Raw genomic sequence first — 18002 nt, forward strand, 5'->3', positions numbered from 1 at the left:
GATAAGATAATCTCCCCTCAGAAACGACGTCAAACATTCAACGAGAGGTATTTCAGTGACAGGATCAAATAGAATAATGAAGTTTAGTACAAAATGACCTGCCTTTTAGGCACTGTATTATTAAGCCATACATTATCCGGGACGACAGCAAAACCGGCTATTAGAATGGTCTTTTTCCGAGGGAGGGGGCCGGATTTGTTGCGATTCCAAAGGGCGATGAATCAATTAATTCAAAGCCGCCATCTTCGTGGCATTGTGACCGCAGACGAGCGATGACAAATTGATTCAGGGGTGCCTCAGGTCTCCTCTTTCATCCTACCGGATCATGTTTTCACAGACAACAATTTGTCTTAATTATTGGTCGTCAATTCCCTGAAGATTACTTATGTACCTGCTTAGTTTCGGGGGTGTTGTTGTCTTTTGATTTTGAGCATTATAAAAGAACAGGAAGTTTTTTGTTGCGGCGAGCTTTAAGCCCTCAAAGGTAAACCTCTTAAAAACATAGGGGATTTTGCATGTTGGTCACAACAAGGTAGTTTCACGCTCAAATGGGTTCACCAAAGAAGGCAACTTCAGTGGAGCCGCCTGATGCTTGAAACCCTTCACAATTAGTGCAGTTACCTCAAGTTCACTTAAGTGCAATACCCTAGACAATCTTAACTACTTGTGGGTGCCCTTCAAAGCTTCAGTTGTTCAGTGTGAAAAAATATATTAAATTTACCAATTAGAGCGTTTAATTAGCAAATAAATTAATAACATAGACGTTTCCCCTCACTGTGCGAAATCATATTTTTACAAGGGCAATACATCATGCAGGGGATATTTTAGGGGGCAACAGTACTCTGCAAAATAATAAAAAATACTGAGAAACTCATAGTCAAATACATACCATTCTCAATATATAGAATGGCACGTTTTTTTCTCATATTTTGTGTTTTCCTTACATATTTTTTGAGTTTGATTTTTGAAATTTCGTGCATCTATTTCCTTTAGAATCTCTACAAGAAAATGTCAGGATCGTCGGTAGCCATAATATGCAGGGTGCTATGTTTTTTGGGACATGTACTATGTTATGCTTTGCATCTTCTTCTGGAACACCCTCTATGAAATGTGATATCAAATTCAAGTTCCTTCTTTAATTCTTCAGCTTTTTAGTTTCTTGCAATATTTTCGTACCTTTCTGTATATTATTTTTGGGCAGTCTTAGATTCATCAGTCATTGCCCAATTTTGCCTAAGACCTTTTGTCCTGCAAAGACGGTCTTTACGGGTAGCGAATTTGTCCCTTAAACAGCAACATATTTCACAGGTAAATTGGTTACCTTTTCTACCTATTGAGACCAGGACAAAGCATGGGCTTGCCTCCGTATTAACTTCTTCTTATCGGCGTCTTTTGTTGGGTGTACTAAACATCTTGACAAACTGAAGCCGCTTTATGAGCGTTGGAAGTCGCAAATATGCCCTCGGTAGAGAGAATTACGTACTTTCTTAATATAAAATTTGAATTGTGAATTTAGACATTTGAATAAGTTAAAAAAATTAAATTAGTCGTCCTTCGACACCCTAAAATTCCCACAAAACCATCTCATAATCACTCGCAACTGTTGTCAATCAAAATATGTCACCATAAACCGGGGCTCAATTATTAATTGTCCCCATGAATGCGACAGGCGTTTGGCCCCTTACAAAGGAGGGGGCGCAGCCCGGTCCTGACAATGGAATTGCGGCTTTAAAAAAGGGTTTTGAAATAATAACTGCATCAGTTAAGAGATTAAGTTTCAATTGCCGGATTTGAATTTATTTTTCTTTGATTTTCGATGGACAATACGGAAGAGTTAGCGGGTCCCCATATTCGTTCTATAGTGCAGAGATCACTTCCAGCTTTCGATGGTGAGAGCGCCGCAAATTGGATTTTCAAGATTGCGGTACCTCTGCCAAGGCATCCAATTCCAATACCGGACCCATGTTCATCAGTTACCACCAAGGGATAAACTTTAAGTGGTAGTTTTAACCTAATAGAGCGATAAATTTATGTGGACAATATGGTGGATGTAAACTTCGAGACCAAATTTTCAAAACTCTTATATTTTCCATTTTTTTTTTAGTTTAACTCTGCATTCGCCTTCGAGCTGTTGACACAAAATCAGTATTTTGCGAATGGTAATTTGCCTCAGCTACTGCCCTTCGAACACAAGCCCGGGGGCAAGTGGGCTTTTAAAATAACAGGGGTTCCGCAGCTTTTTAAGTACGGAGAGTTTAGTTCGGGATTATCTTGTGAATGGACGCCCATCAGGCCCAACGGGCTCGGCGGCAGTGCAGTAGGTAGAATAGAATACACAGAAGTATAGAAAAGAGGAAACTGTAATTGATTGCAAGATAATTTGAAAGGGCGCGCCTGTGGCTCTGGAGGATTAAAATTATGGCAAATCCTCCCTTACTGTAAAGCCAACGCCCGGGGCGTTATAGCAACATTGTTCAATTGTTGGAGGCAAATGCGGTTTAACCAGTGGATTTCTCGACAAATTCAGATAATTAAGACATATTTTGAGCGGGAAATGGGGCCCGACTACAGGTGGGCACTTCACTGGGATAAATCTGTTGCAAATTTAAAACAATACTCAATTCAAAAATATAACTTTAAGAGGGCAATTACGAGGGGCAATACGAGCCCTTAAGACGGGCATTGTGCAGAGGCAACAAAGCATGAAGTTTGTCGCAATGTGAAGCATGGGGAAGCGGTTATTTATAACTTACCCCATAAACGATGCAGTAAGCAATTAGGCATTAAACCAAATATCAGCTGGTGATGCCATTGTATATTGATTTTAAGCCTAATTTTTAACCGAAAATTATCTGAAATGAGAAATAAATAGATAAGATAAGAATGTTTTCGCGATTAGTAGCGACAAACTATAAAAATCGTTTTCGGTGCTTCTTCATGTGGTCTTGATGCAGTTCAATACAATGAAGGAAGTAGCTTTCTTGTTGATGTTCAGTGTAGTGCTTTCAGTTTTTGTGATTTCCATAATTTGCGAGGACAAAAACGTGCAGAAATCAATAGATGATAGTCCGTACGTAGGTTCACTAATCATTATTAATCTTCATCACACTTATCTTTATCAGGCTAAAGGCAGTTTCTAATAAATGGATTTGCAATGACAACAAATGCGAGAAGTCCGGAGATAAGGACGGCACCTCTTTGACTACCTGCAATATGCTGTGCGGGAATTCTCCTCCATTGTGGCCTAAACCCGCACAACTCTCAATTCTGAACAAAAATTCTTCTACTTTCTTAAAAGAGCATATAGTTCTCAAGATTCATTCCCCCGAAGAAGCTAAATCTGACCTAGAGGAGCTGAGCAACATTTTTCTAGACACCTTAGTTGGTGCAGAGAAGTATCGTCTCATCAACGAAGAAAGTCGGATAATCAAGTTGAATTTGCATATCAAATACCACATCACCAAACCTTTATCGACCACTGATGAGAGCTACATCCTGTATAGTCAAAACTTTGGAGATTTTGTGGCAATAAACATATTTGCGGATAACTATTTTGGTGCTCGCCATGGACTTGAATCTCTGAGCCAGCTAATATGGTACGATAACACCGAGAAGAGGCATAGGATTTTCCATGACATAAAAATCACCGATCAGCCAAAATTCAGACATCGAGGCCTCCTCTTAGATTTATCCAGACATTATTTCCCTGTAGATCTCCTCAAGAGAGCGGTAGATGGAATGGCAGCCTCTAAACTCAACGTCCTGCATTTACACATCTCGGACTCATCCAGTTTTCCCTTGGTGCTACCTAACAACGCAGATATGGCCCTAGAAGGGGCCTATGACGAGAATTCCAAATATACCGCTGATGATATTAGAGATTTGGTGGAGTATGCCAGAAAGAGGGGGATCAGGACTATAATGGAGGTAGACGCTCCTAGTCATGTGGCCTCGCGTGGTTGGCCGAAGGACGAAGTTTTATGTGACAATCCTGACCTTTTCAAAGCCACATTAAACCCAGATAATCCTCACACCCTGGAGACTCTTCAGAGTATTTATGAGGATTTAATCAGTCTTGGTGCTGACACTGAGACTTTTCACATAGGAGATGATGAGGTAGTTACGAGTTGTTGGAGAAACACTGAGGCTGCTAAAAATGGGGATTTAAACGGAGTTTGGGTGGATTTTAGTAATAATATGATAGAAAGACTTAGACTTGCCAACAATGGTAGTTTTCCTAAAAACATAGTCTTATGGTCGAGTCCCTTAACTGACAACTACCTCCAATCCCTCTCTAACCAGGAGCAGTTGGTAGTGCAGTATTGGTTCGGGAAATTCCAGCATATTTTAGATAGAGGCTACAAAATAATATTTTCTACAGTTGGAGAATGGTATTTGGACTGCGGCTTCGGCCCATGGAGAAAACAGGAGCAAAGGGGTTCTTGCGACCCCTATACTGACTGGAGAAAATTCTACAAATACAGACCGTGGAAGGACTATGCTGGACACATTCATCAAGTACTGGGAGGCGAAGCCTGTCTCTGGACTGAGCAAGTTAGTCCCGATGATCTGGAAACCAGATTATGGCCTAGATCTGCAGCTTTTGCAGAAAGAGTCTGGAGCGATTTAGAAAGTTTCGACCAAGATGATGTTTACAAAAGGATCGACTTCCACTCAAGACGACTGAAGTTAAGGGGATTGAGAGTGTCTGCAATATGGCCTCAAATATGCTCACAGTTCCCGGAGAAGTGTTGATGAAATCGTGGTATTATTTATTAATGTGTAGAGATATAAATTGTACATAATTCTTTTTTTAATATTCATTCAAGCATATTCATATCCTTCCTGTACGTCTATAATGGAATTTTCAGGGGAATTTAAGTGGTTCTATTGAACTGAGTACGCAGTGTTTGGTAAACCTACCGCATATGGTGCGAAGGGCACTCGAAAACGCAACATATAGAGTTTGTTTTTTAATTCACTGCTTCAGGTTTCACGGAAATATCAAGCACCCGCATGGTGATCTATTATTGAATATTCCCGTGAGAATTCTACTCTTCTTTCTTGCCTTCTTAATACATTTCGTTAGTCGTTTTCTCCAATCGATTCTGCAGCGTTCGGTAACAAAATTATTCAATTAAAAAAAAAATGCACCCTTAAGAAGTAAAATTAACTCTATATAGATGTGTTTTCATCCTGATATTTGATGCGGAATAGCATGCGGTCAAACGTACGGAAGGAAAAGACTTTAAGGATCGGTGCAACTTACCAATCAAAGTTGTCAATATCTCGTAATATTTATTATGAAAGAAGCATTTTCATGAAGTTTGCATTGTTTGGTAGTAAAAATAACTTTATATAGATGGGTTATTGTCCTTAATCCTAAATAGCATGTGGTCAAAGCTACAGAAGGGAGAGACTCCAAGAATCAACGTAACGTCCTAATTGAAGTTTTGAAAATTATGCAATTTTTAAGCGGAATCAAGGCGATTTCAGGCAATTTGAACCATTTAGTAGCAAAAATAATTCTCTATAGATGTTTTTCCATCCTGAAATTTCATCCAGAATATCTCGTCAAAGAAGCTACAGAAGGGAGAGACACCAAGAATCGCCGCAACTCTCTAATTGAAATTTTCAGAATTTGGACGTTTTCAGTGGGATCAAGATCTTTTCACGCAGTTTGAACTATTCCAGAGTGAATAAAACTGTTTATAGACGTGCTTTCCTCTTGAAATTTGATCCGAAATAGTACGTGGAAAAAACTACAGAAGAGAAAGACACCAAGAATCGGCGCAACTCTCCTATGGATGTTTCCAGAATTTCGCAATTATTAGATGGATCGAGGTGTTTTCATGCAGTTTGAACTATTCCGTAGTGAAAACAACTCTATACAGACGTGTTTCCATCTTGAAATTTGATCCGGAATGGCATTAGGAAAAAGCTACAGAAAGGAGAGACACCAAGATTCGGCGCAACTCTCCAATTGAAATTTTTAGAATTTGGTAATTTTTAGTAGGATCAAGGTATTTTCATGCATTTTGAACTATTCCGTAGTGGAAACAACTCTATGTAGATATGTTTCCATCCTGAAATTTGATCCGAAGTAGGAGGTGGTCAAAGCTACAGAAGGGAGAGACTCCAAGAATCGGTGGAACTTTCGAATTGTAGTTAACAAAATCTCGTAATTTTTAGAGGGATAGAGGTAATTGCATGAAGTTTTAGCTTTTGGGTAGTAACATTTCAATATTAGTTTCACTTTCAAACATTCTCTATAGAGGGACAATAATAATAACTTTTAAGCGTATGTCAGCTTTAATGCATTTATTATATCTGTACTAATTACAAAAATAGAATACAATTTTTGAGAGAAAATCTACGAACTGGAAAATATAATTATTACTGCTCTCTCAAAAAATGATTATTTTATTATATGCAATATATTTCACAATTTTACAATATATTTTTGGTTATGTACCACAATGTATATGTATCTACTTATCAGTAGGTACTTGTATATTGCCTAGAAAACACTCTTCTTGTATAGATAATAAGGCATATGAGCATTCTCATCACAGATTCATTTTTAAAAACATCCCAATTTTATCAGGAAAAGTTTTAATAATTTTGTAAAAAGCAGCTTTAAAGGCAACCCTGTTCAGTTTTGCTGCCTTAAATAGATAAATCACAGTACAAGCGCTTATGTTGTTATGCAGTAACCCAAAATTGCTTTCTAACTCTGAGCTAAAACGTTAGTTGAGGTTTTTTGTACGCATCCAAAATAACCCGCTCCATTGGAGTATTGTTTACAGCGTCTTTGAAGAAGAGCTCCTTAATTACATCTGAGCCCACTCCTCCCATACTCTTCAGCATCAAAAGAATTTTACTAAACCTCAATGAGTCGTGAGGCCTTACAAGATTTAAATGACTTTTCAATTGCTCCCGCGCTTCTTCAGCTGTCTTACTAATACTTTCTAAACTGATAAGTCTTTGGCTAGTTTTCTTGAACAGAGCCATGGTTTTTATGCAACCTATTTCCGTAGAGTCCAGTTGCATGTGTTTTGCCTCCAGTAAAATAGTCTGAAATTGCTTCACTGTTTCCACGAACTCATGGGCGTTTGGTGTTTTCATGGGGTTGGACATTTCCAAAAGAGGTCTCAGATCTATTGGCGGAAGCATGGCCACCATTCCCAAGAGAAAAAGTTCTGTCCAGGATTTCTCTAAAAGGATATATTGGTCGCTCAAAGGTAGAGCCGTAAATGCTTCTTGGCTTTTTGTCCATTGGACCATGGAGAGAAGAACGCGCGCTGCATGTTCGCAAAGTTCCGTCGGGAAAATGAAGCACGAGAGGGGCGACCGGGGGGGGCTCATTTGCATAGGTAAAACCTGAGGAGTTTTAATTTAGTTTAAATTTACAGTTCAATTTTCTCAATTTACCCCTGGCATCAGAAACCCATACGTAAGCCCATGGACCAATGGGAAATTCATCGATATGGAGGTAGATTCCACGGCCGGCGGTGGAAATCGAGCGATGTTCTGGCTCAAATTCAGCACTCCGCTGCTCAAATGATGCTCCATCAATTGTAAATTTCTGGAAGTTGCGCTAGACATATCAGCTATAACTCTCTGTTGTTGATCTTCCAAATAGGAATGCATGGCTCGACGAATTGTGGAGTTCCTAGGGCCCCTTTCGTGCTGAACGGCTGGAAATTGTTACTCTTTGAGACTAGGGGGTTTTTCTAAGAAACCCTTATTAGGGCTTAGAGAAAACAGTGTAAAGAGGCTTGCACCTGGTGGCTGCAGCGCGAGCGGCAAAGCAAAACACTTGAGATTTGACGATCATCGACAAGTATAAAATTTTTAAATGAAACTGTTTCAGTTCTTCAATACCCACTTAGTTATTTAATAGGTCGGAACCAATTCCGTAGGTACACGGAATAGATTATTTTATAACAAGTAGGAAATGCTACTGATTTCCTGCGAATATGGGTTACTGCACTTGCCTGCGTCTCGTGCGCGACGGTCAAGCTTGTGCAGAATGGTCACTTGATGCAAGTTGGATTCAACGTTTTTTTGAGCTTTAACTTTTTGAGTTCTGGAACCTTAGAAATAAAATTTGAAGGAGTTTTACTTTGAGACTCCATCAATAAAACGAAAAAAGAGACTATAAAAATAACTCGATATCTTCGGAATTAAAAGAGATATTGCAACTCGATATGGACAGACCAAGGTTCCCCCCAGATACGTCACCTCTCCTGCATTGTTCCCCCCATAACGTGATGGAGAAAATGAAGATGGAGGACAGAGCAAGCAGGGGGTAGAAGAGAATATGTAAATTAAAATAGTTCATATATTCTCTATCCTATTTCTAATCGGATGTATTATTTAGAACCTTGAAACTGCACTTCCAAAAACTCGGAAATAGCAACTTATTACCCCGTATATGAGAGGGTAAAACAAGTGCTGAGATAGTCCTGAGGCGACTGATTTGAGCAATTTTTAAAAGCAATTGATCACGGATTATCGACATGTCGATGATTAAAATTCGGAGACTGGCAAGTATTTATAAGCCATATGTCTCGGATACTAAAAGAGTTGGATTACATAAGGATCTACATACATATATAGAATATGGGTACCTAAATTCAGGTCCCGGAAAATTGCCAATGTGGATTGAGGCCACCATTTTTTCATTTTAGAGTCCTGTAAAATCGGGAAAATAGGTATTAAAGTGGTATCTCAACGAGCAAAAGAGAATTGCTTTAGCCCGGTTTGTGTAGGGTTGGAAGGCTCGTTGAAGCGAATGCTGTATTTTAGGGCGGTTTTTTCACGCATTTCCGAGATATTGAAATACGATATTTTTATGTCTAAAACATTTTATAATTTCGATATTTTCGTATGTTATTTTGTTCAGCTTTGCTTGCTACGCGCTCCTGCTCGCTTGACTGCTAACCTAGCACTAAACAAAAAACTACCTTCTTTGTTCATGCCGACCTCTTGACATTTCTTCAATCGGCAGGCCCTACACTGATTCCTGTGGGCTTTGTCTATAATGCAGGATCCCTCGTCTTTCCCTTTGCAAAGGTACCTTCGGTTCCTTCGAATGGACCGTTTGAAGAAACCGGCGCACCCATCGCAAGCGAAAATGTTGTAGTGTTTGCCCGAAGAATAGTCACCGCAGACTTTGCAAGGAATGTCCAAGATTCTGCCTGGAATACATAAAAAGAAAACTTTTTTTACGTTGTTTACGAGATAACGACTAATTTAAGCGATAGTTTAAGTTGTGGCCATTTTGCGCGTGCCGAAGGATCACGGTTTCAGCGGCAGGTATTGCTCAAAACTTAACAGTCAGGTTTGGATTTGAATTAGCAAACAGCAGACAGATTTATTACATTTAAATTGAAAAAAAGAATACGTACTGGTACCCATTAAAGTCATACTACACGTATTGAAATAATCCCACTCAGCTTACGTTTCACCAATATCGCGGAATATAACCGATTGACTTCTTAGATTCGACTGATTGATAAAACATCGAAGTGGTTCAATTGAATAAAAATTAAACCTGAATGAACATATCAAAAATTGCAGATAGCAATAATAATAAATACTTCTCTATATACTTGAAGAAGATCAATTACTGTGATAACAATAAGCTCCTCGTGAGTGCACCGATCGGTGATGTGTGTTAATAGTGATACGGAGCTGCCGAATCGTCAGAGTTCTGGTAGTTCGGATGATTTTTCTGGCGATTGTGGGGGCGATGATACATACACAAATGTGATGGTAAAAGAAATTGTGGCAAGACTTGAGTCATTCGATTTTACTAGACTGTTTCTTGAAGATTGATATAGTGTAGTACATGCTTCAGAAATGTTTTTCTTATTTTGATAGATAAAGTGATAAAGTTTCGTTAATCAAACACATTGGGTAAACAGGTTTCGTTTTGTAACTAGGTACATAACGAGAATAGCTATTTTCCGTGACTCGATTAACCAATTGGGTAAATATCGGCAACTATCGCTACAGTTCTGTAGATATAACTCACAGCTTCAGTATATTTAAATGCGGGCCATTTTCTTCTCTCTTTCTGGAGCAAAATTCAAATAAATGATATATGAAACTCGGGAGGAAGTGTTTTCCTTTTTTTGAAGCCTCCCTTTCCACTGCACCTCTTCGCTTATCAACAAATAAATTTCCAGTTTTTAATACCCAAAATAATCCATATTAATAAAATATTTCGCGTTGCACAACCGCGAGCCCACAACAACAGGAAAGGTGGATCAAATTGTATTATATTAAATAATTTATTAACACTATAAAACAAAGATAAGGTTGTTGTTCCTAGTGGGAACATTTGTTTTACGTCCTTTTGACTTATACCTGTACAATTAATTCCGATTGAAGATCTAATTCCCTCGCGAGGCTTAACTGCTTATCAATTTTAAAGTTAATGATTATTTGGAAGCGGGATTAATGGAGGTTTTGTCGATTTTATTGGCGTTCCTGATGGAATGACTTTCACGTACATCGTCAACAAATGCCGCTACATTATGTTACACATAATCACCTCCATCAATCGCGGAATCAATTGCAATTTAGAACGTCGAAATTGATAAAAGGACTTACTAGATGCTCCGTTTTGGTATCTCTCCATCCCTGGGCGCTCCAAACTCATCATTTCACTAGAGTTAATCATTTAAAAACTATTAAACAAAGGGAAAATAAACACAAACACACCGTTTCTTTGGTTGACACTACCACCCTACTGCTGGGCGACAAAGAATTAAAAACCCGTCAAAGATGTTGTGGTATAAGGGCAATTCGCCGGTAGAATCCGAGGATCTCATTGGTGCAGGGCGCCCCCTCCTTAACGAAGGGATGAGTCAAGCCCTTCCTCCTTTTCAAGTGGTCTTTTCACAGCCCATAGTAGCACAGGGCTTGATGTGCAAGGACTCTTTTGAGGTCCCAGAGTTACTTGAATACTGATGGGTTTTACTGATATTTTCAAGGTAAAATTATCTGCTGTCTGCTCAAATCATTTCGAAAATTTGACTTTAAAACTTTTTGCTGGGGATGATTTTTGTTTGCTTTTTTAATCTGTTGCGTGTTTAAAACTAATGCAACTTGGCAACTCCGGCATGTTTTTGCGGTTTACGTTACCCAATCTACCGGCATGATAGTTTAAAAACAAACTAGCGCTGCCTTGTTGCCGTTCTTTAGAGTACTTAAATTTTACGCAATAACTTGAGGGTTTAGTTTTATCATAACTGAGTTATCAAAATCCGAAAAAAAGTTTGACGAAATTCTTAATTTTAATTAAAATCGATCAAGGAATCAAATCAGAAAATCAAGGATTTCAATTGTATCCATTAATGATTACAGATACAGGAAAACAAACCCAGGATTTTGTGACGACGCGTTTGTGACGAGATCAAGTAAAATTAACTTTAAGTGCCTCGAAATGTTGTTTATTAATTGTTTTAATTAGCGACAGCTTCCCGTTTTTAAGATTTAAGCACGATCATCTTTTGGCGTCATAGATAAAGTTTTGACCTGAAAATGGGTCTCTATTCAAGGCAAAATGGCAGCCATGCATGGTGCCTTTGGCCGAATTTGCCTTTGTGCCTTTGTGACTAAATGCTAGATTATGAACCCCCTGTGTGTGAGGCGGCTCTGGCTACAGAGAGTTCTGTATAAATGGAAGCATGGGTTTTACAGCTTCAAAAGGGTAGGATTTGACGAACCGTCAATAAGCATGAAAATTGCTTTCTGGAAGTGGAATGTAGTCATTAAATTATTTAAGCTAAGGTAAAAACATCCCCTTTAAGAATGCACCGCAATATCGCACCCCTAGTTTAATTTAAACACCCCCGAGGAGGGGAGTTCTTGATTTAACCACTTCTCACTCCTCTTCAAGTATCATGTCGGCATAACTGGGCATTATTGAATTATGAAATTAAAAATTAGAAGGGGAATTTTACTGTCAATTTAATCATTTTCATTTTTTTAAAATAATAATAACGGATGATTGGTTGGACATAACTGTGCACGCATATTAGGCCTACGAGGGGTAGTTGCCCATGAAAAACTTGCTTGAATTGTAAATTGCTGCTAACTTTACAAAAACCTTTACCAGGAAGATAAGGTCCACAGAACGCAATAAATGGAGGTTAAAACATACGCTAATTTCGCCGGTTTCATAATTGTTCCTTTTCTCTACGATTTTCTGAAAAATCTTAATATACCAATTCCTGGAACTCAAAGGTTTGTGCTACCTATTGGTCTAAGCAAAAAACGCAGATAATGAGATGGCATCTAAGAGTTTGCCGGCTGCAAACCGCATCAAACAATGGACGACACATCGTCGACGATCTGCGTACAATGCACAGATTAGCCCCGTTTTAGCTTTAACTGACATTTGGTCCCTTTATTGGGATCAGTTTTGCTGAGCCTCCAGTGTCGGAGATGTGGTCATCACCATCATATAAAAAGTACCAAAAAAATGTCAAGGGCAGCTATAGTTTTAAAGTTTTTCATTACAGGTTCTATGGAGTAGTTTTTGAGTCTTAACAAACCTATGAAAACCCCTTTTTAAATACGCCTCCTTTGCTAGCGCCACCTCTGGCTGTGCCGTAGAACCTGGAAACAGTCGGATCTGGAACTTGTAATGGCGTCGTGTTTGAAACTTTTCCGGTATTTCTAGACCAAGAAATACACCAAATTCCGCAAAAATCTCTTAAAAGTGCTCAATGAGGTGTGTAAATATCCACAAACACAAGGGTGAGTGTTTACGATTTATTTATTGGGTTCCTTTAGATTTCTAATCATTGAAAAATGTGATGCTCATAACCATAACGTTTAACTCCTGTCATTGTAAAGTTTCCACTTAAGTTTACTGCCAATAGATCAAACCCCTGACAACTACACTATTAAGATGATAATATCCATGAAAACGTTGAACTAAAGGTAGTAGACGCAGACAATTATTATTAAGTCGAGGGTTACTTCGGTAGTTGTCAAGGAAATGTGTTAATTTCCAGTACATAAAATTCATTCTTCAGTGACAGATAGGACGAACAGACACCCTGTACTTTAAGTAGCAGGCCTTTTTCAAACTCCTAGTAACTTTGCCAGTAACATAATTTGTGTGGACATGGAAAAATTGGCCACTGCTTTGGGCTAATTTCGTTGTTTTCATGTCCCAATTGTTCAATCTCAAACTTTGTTACGACGAAAATTTTCATACAAACAACAAAATCAGAGCAATGGTAAATTTTTCCGTGCTTACGGCAATTGTGTTGAAAACAAAGACACCAGGAGTCTGAGAATTCGGTGTTAATCCCCAAATTTTTCCAATTACTGTTAAATAGGCTGGCAACTGCTTCAAGCCAGAAGTTTCCGACCATACACTTTCTGCCGAAACGACCAACTCAGAACAGAACATTTATCCGTGTCAAAAAACTGAGACACAATCTTGTTAAACCCCTAATAGCTTTGTGCACAGTTTTTCTAGTCTTTAGGGTCAAATTATTCATATCATGTAAACTTTAATAAGTTTTAAATGATTATCTTTTTATAACATTAGAAGCGATTTTGACCAACGATTCGTGCGCGACCAATACCTCAAAGTGATAGGCTCTTTCCTTGTTCTATTCGTAGGATCAAAGAGAACATACCAATTTCGGTAGTCAAACACAAACCACTCCCTCATCGAAATCACATTATGTTAAGGTTACTTAAATTGGTTAAATTTACAAGATTTTTTCGGTCAAAATGTTACCGAAATTTACATTAAACCCCAACTTTCACGCCACTGGAATGATCAGGATAAAGCGGAGCTCTCTCGATCCACAAACAACTGATAGTGGCACTGATTTCTATCGCCCTAAAGCCCTTTTTACAGTTTTAATGATAAGGTTTTAATAAACATAAGGGTTTTATTTCCATGTTCAGTGTAATGAGTATGCACTTCATCTGTGGTTTGTATGATGACATGTAGCTTTTGGCCATCTTTATATGTTACTCTTAATAATTAAGGGATTTTAGGGGCAAATTACTAAAGTTCTGTTAAGGCTAGCGTTGGCATAACGCTCTTCTCAAGCTTAAAACAGATCGACTAATTGCCATTTTCATGGATATTAGACATCTGTTAAGGTTAGAAGCACTTTAATATTTTGGCCCTCGATCCATCTTCATCCAATTCTTTAGTCAATTACTGGAAGTTTATTTGTGTTTTTTGCGATATTACACAAATTCTCCCGTAAATTTTCTATGATTTTCATGTAATTTTGGTGCCACAAAAATGAATTTTTACAAAATATTCCCACTTTAGTGTCCGTACTCCATGCATTGATTAGTCACAACCATGTGTCACAATGTTGCCTATAGCAGGTCCCCAATTTTCCCACGAATTCCCACACTCATCACCCCTGCAGGAATGACAAACCGATTACCCATCAGGACCATTTATTAGTTTGTACCATCCACTGTCTAATCAGCAGTATCAGTTGTATGGGCCATATGACGCCACCCTCTGATTGGGGGTGCATACCCATATGGTGATGGGAAACTCTAGATTTGGATAATGACCTTCTCATCATTAGTGATGATGTAGATGATTGTAAGTAGAAATAATCCGTGCATTCATCGATTGAGAGAAAGGTTGATTGCTTTACGATACAAAATAGTGTAGGTAATCTTTGATTTTATATCCTGTTTTGGTTAATTGGCGGTTATAAATGGACTATAATATAGGGCCAATAAAGTTAATGGTGTACATAGACAGGCAATGTTTCTTATCTTTTCATATGTATACATACGTATTCCAAGTCCTTTTTTCCTAAGCACATCACTTTCGTTGGGAATCGGAAACATACACTCAAATGAAAAATGACTTTTGTCACTATCGATCTCCAATCAAGTGGCATTAAAAATAGCGATTTCAATGAAACTTTCAAGTGCTGATACTAAGTGAATGTTTGATTTAGAGTTATTTCATTGTTCGTCACAAATATAATTTAATCCCAAGGTTAAGGCTTTTAAGACAATTTTTCGTGTCTTTTGCATCAAAATTATTTGATTATTATTTCTCAAATTTTAGAATTATCGACTCCTCAGCATTAATACGAAACATCGGTTTTGTTGACGTTACGGGTCTTTAATAAATGTGTCTTGATCTATTAGCAATAAAACCAAATTCCGAGAGCTTAATTTCGTCAAGTCACTGAGTAATCTCGGGTGCTATAACTAAATACATTCAAAATTTATTACGATTAATTGCTTATTGCCTTTGATTAATCCGCCAAAATATTTCTGGAGGATTATTTATTAGGCTCATATTTGTTAGCTTAATGACGAGACTTTCTCTTGGAGTGACTACAAAGGCCACAAGACAATCCCGGACTTCCAACTTCTTTTCGATCTAAGCTCGCCGCTAATTGTTTTACTGCCTCTATAAAACCTCCAATAGTTCCTAAGACTTGTCTTCTATGGCTTTGTGCAAAAAAATCACCAAATCGCAATTTAGTCACGTACAAATCAAGGATCAGTCGAAAAGAAATGATGGTCTTTTATAGATCTTCAGGACAAGTGGAGCCAGTTCGGTATCGTCGGCGTCTGCTCTCAATAAATTACTTAATAAAAATGCAGAAAAGCCCATTTTAACAACACTATAATTACATGTCTGTAATTCCGCACCAGTGAGCAAAGCCGAAATGTACACCTGGACTGGGATGCGCGATTTCTCTTCAAAGAACTGACCTAACTCTAGTTATCCCTATTAGATGGCTGGGTGGTTCCGTACAAAGGGATGATTGCCTCGATGGAGGAATGGGGTACCTAAAAGGTCCTAATATTGTCGAACATTATTCAGCTTGTAATTAACTTTAGTCGGGTTATGAAAATCGAAGAAAAACTTTCTTCGGAAGAAACCTTTGAGACCTGTACCGGCAAAAACCTCATTGTTCCACTTCCTAACCGTCGCCCTCAAGGGCAAGTCTATGCTTGATATTCCCATCCGTATTCGCCTTTTGATGAGCGAATGTCTTAACTTTCCGTTAAAGTGAACTTTATTATACGTCATCCGATATGAGCCCTTTTGAGGCAGGCTGCCTCGCCCTTTCATCGGAAAGACGTTATTCTTTGCCTTACTGTCTTTTGACATTCAAGACGCGGTTTCCGCCCAAACAGGTCTTGTGAGAACTTTAGAGAAGAGAAAAATGGGATTAAGCGAAAAGAATCGTTAAAATTTGAGGATGGAACATGGAAGGTGTGGAAGTTTCAATTTGATGAGAGTTTAATTCAGAACACCATTCCGTGCAGCGAAGAAAAATCCTGAAATGTTCATATTGAACTACTAAAAAATATGGAAAACTGATGTTTGAGGAAATTGTTACAACCCTATGGTAATCAAACAACCCTTAGTGTACAGAGGAGTGTATTTGCATGGAGAAGGGTATAGAAACAGAAGTAGAAGATTTTGATTTTTGACAAAATGCAAAAAACTGCTACACTCGGACTAAAGTGAAAGGAATAAAGAAACAATTTTGACATGTTCCTGATGATAATAGCAACGATTGTGAACGACTGAGGAATGCAAAAGCATGGGCGACGGAAAACCACTCCATTGACTGCGAGAAGAGTCTTTGAGACCCTTCACAAAAGGCTCCTATTTAATATAGAAAAACCTGAAGGATTTTGCAATTTGTCCCACAAAATACTCCACTTAACAGACGAGTAAACATTTCCATTCACAAGTCGAAAAGCAATTCCTTGGGGCTGGCAAAAGGGCCGTTTATCAGTTTTATGTCAAACAAATCGTTCCCCGCTTTATGACCTGTTGCAGTCACGCCCACGACCGCTTTTATTTGTCTGCTGAGAACGCTTCCGGTGTTGAAAGGTGCTTTACGACTCTTTAAAGAAAGAACTCTATAGGTTTTGGGGTTGTCTTTTCAGGGCACCTGATGAAAGCTTTGGGCTTTTGTGATGAAGGCAAAATATTGAGTTTCAAGGATTAATAATGAGTTGCTCAAATACGCCAAAAAAAAATTTTAAAGATTAACACATCTCTATGATTGCGAACACTTTTAGACTATAGAAAAAATGTGCCCTATTATGTGTCTAAAAGGGGGCACAATGTACCGTCAGGAATCCAAACAAAAAGAGTCTTTCTAAAACGTCAAACGAATTAAATCTCGAGTGTGCGGCGATGGTACCTCCAGATGGGTCTATCAACCATCGTGGGACAATCCAACGAATAACGAAGACACGTATTCAAGGCAGGACAAAAGGCACATCCCCATTCAGGATGCTGGTAGTCAAGATGTTATCACCATTGTTTGCCCGTTCTAAGTGTGTCGATGATGTACTTACTTGGAATTTAATATGTTGGGACTTTTTTGCGCCCAGGGCGATGAAATACGGTGTTGAAAGGTGATTTTTAGATATTAACATGAATCAGAAATTAGGAGGCTTATTGTCTTCTTACTAAGTGCTGTAGCGGTCAGTGATTAGTTATGACATCTTAAGGTTTTGCAATATACTTTTAATGCATTTCATGTATGTAAATCAAAAAAGAAACTCATAACGCCGGTAAAGTACTATTTAAATCAGTACCCCCTATGGGGAGGTTCGCTGTTCTGATGTTTAAATTATGAACTTTAATGGCGTGTAAGATACATTATTATAGTGAAAAAATGGTATAAGCTAAACAAATGACCTCCCGTTGTCGAGAAATTCAGTTTGACAATAAAAAAAGTATCCTTCGAGCCGGATTTGAACCAGCGACCTATGGATGTCCGCTTCTGATGTTCCACTACAGTCCACCGCTCTACCAACTGAGCTATCGAAGGTTGGTAAACTTAGTATATAAAGTTGATTAAAAACAACAGCCAAATAAATCAATTATTTTTAGTTTTATATTTGAATATATCACAACTCATCAAGACAAACTTATAAAATAGCAAAAAGGTTTAATTTAATTCAATTGTGGCTCCATTTTCACA

The 18002-nt window shown here is 38.3% G+C and overlaps 2 protein-coding genes, 1 long non-coding RNA gene and 1 other non-coding gene across 11 annotated transcripts; 1 reads left to right on the forward strand and 3 right to left on the reverse strand.

Annotated features, from left to right (window-relative positions):
• Positions 1 to 921: 921 nt before the first annotated feature.
• LOC136345781 (uncharacterized) lies at positions 922 to 2888 on the reverse strand. Its single transcript, XR_010733204.1, has 3 exons — positions 2750 to 2888; positions 1322 to 1486; positions 922 to 1248 (listed from the first exon to the last, which is right to left on the reverse strand). It is a non-coding gene; the product is annotated as an uncharacterized lncRNA (long non-coding RNA).
• Positions 2888 to 8369, forward strand: LOC136345754 (probable beta-hexosaminidase fdl). Of its 5 annotated transcripts, none has more exons than XM_066294333.1 (4): positions 2888 to 3070; positions 3123 to 7376; positions 7447 to 7846; positions 7896 to 8369. In XM_066294333.1, the coding sequence occupies exons 1-2, from the start codon at positions 2949 to 2951 to the stop codon at positions 4753 to 4755; spliced, it is 1755 nt and encodes a 584-aa protein (XP_066150430.1). In that variant the 5' UTR covers positions 2888 to 2948; the 3' UTR covers positions 4756 to 7376; positions 7447 to 7846; positions 7896 to 8369. The 5 variants fall into 5 exon arrangements, with proteins under 5 accessions (XP_066150430.1, XP_066150431.1, XP_066150433.1 ...); XM_066294334.1 differs by having other exon boundaries at positions 7447 to 7580; positions 7646 to 8369; XM_066294336.1 differs by having other exon boundaries at positions 3123 to 6002; positions 6055 to 7376; positions 7447 to 8369.
• tll (nuclear receptor subfamily 2 group E member tailless) lies at positions 6307 to 10761 on the reverse strand. Of its 4 annotated transcripts, none has more exons than XM_066294345.1 (4): positions 10627 to 10761; positions 8973 to 9206; positions 7435 to 7700; positions 6307 to 7383 (listed from the first exon to the last, which is right to left on the reverse strand). In XM_066294345.1, the coding sequence occupies exons 1-4, from the start codon at positions 10694 to 10696 to the stop codon at positions 6742 to 6744; spliced, it is 1212 nt and encodes a 403-aa protein (XP_066150442.1). In that variant the 5' UTR covers positions 10697 to 10761; the 3' UTR covers positions 6307 to 6741. The 4 variants fall into 4 exon arrangements, with proteins under 4 accessions (XP_066150442.1, XP_066150443.1, XP_066150444.1 ...); XM_066294346.1 differs by lacking the exon at positions 10627 to 10761 and adding an exon at positions 9772 to 9818; XM_066294347.1 differs by lacking the exon at positions 10627 to 10761 and adding an exon at positions 9417 to 9574.
• Positions 10762 to 17757: 6996 nt separating this feature from the next.
• TRNAY-GUA (transfer RNA tyrosine (anticodon GUA)) lies at positions 17758 to 17849 on the reverse strand. Its single transcript is given in 2 exon segments — positions 17758 to 17793; positions 17813 to 17849. It is a non-coding gene; the product is annotated as a tRNA-Tyr (tRNA).
• Positions 17850 to 18002: the final 153 nt, after the last annotated feature.

Source organism: Euwallacea fornicatus, chromosome 21, assembly GCF_040115645.1.
Source record: "Euwallacea fornicatus isolate EFF26 chromosome 21, ASM4011564v1, whole genome shotgun sequence".
Lineage (NCBI taxonomy): Eukaryota > Metazoa > Arthropoda > Insecta > Coleoptera > Curculionidae > Euwallacea > Euwallacea fornicatus.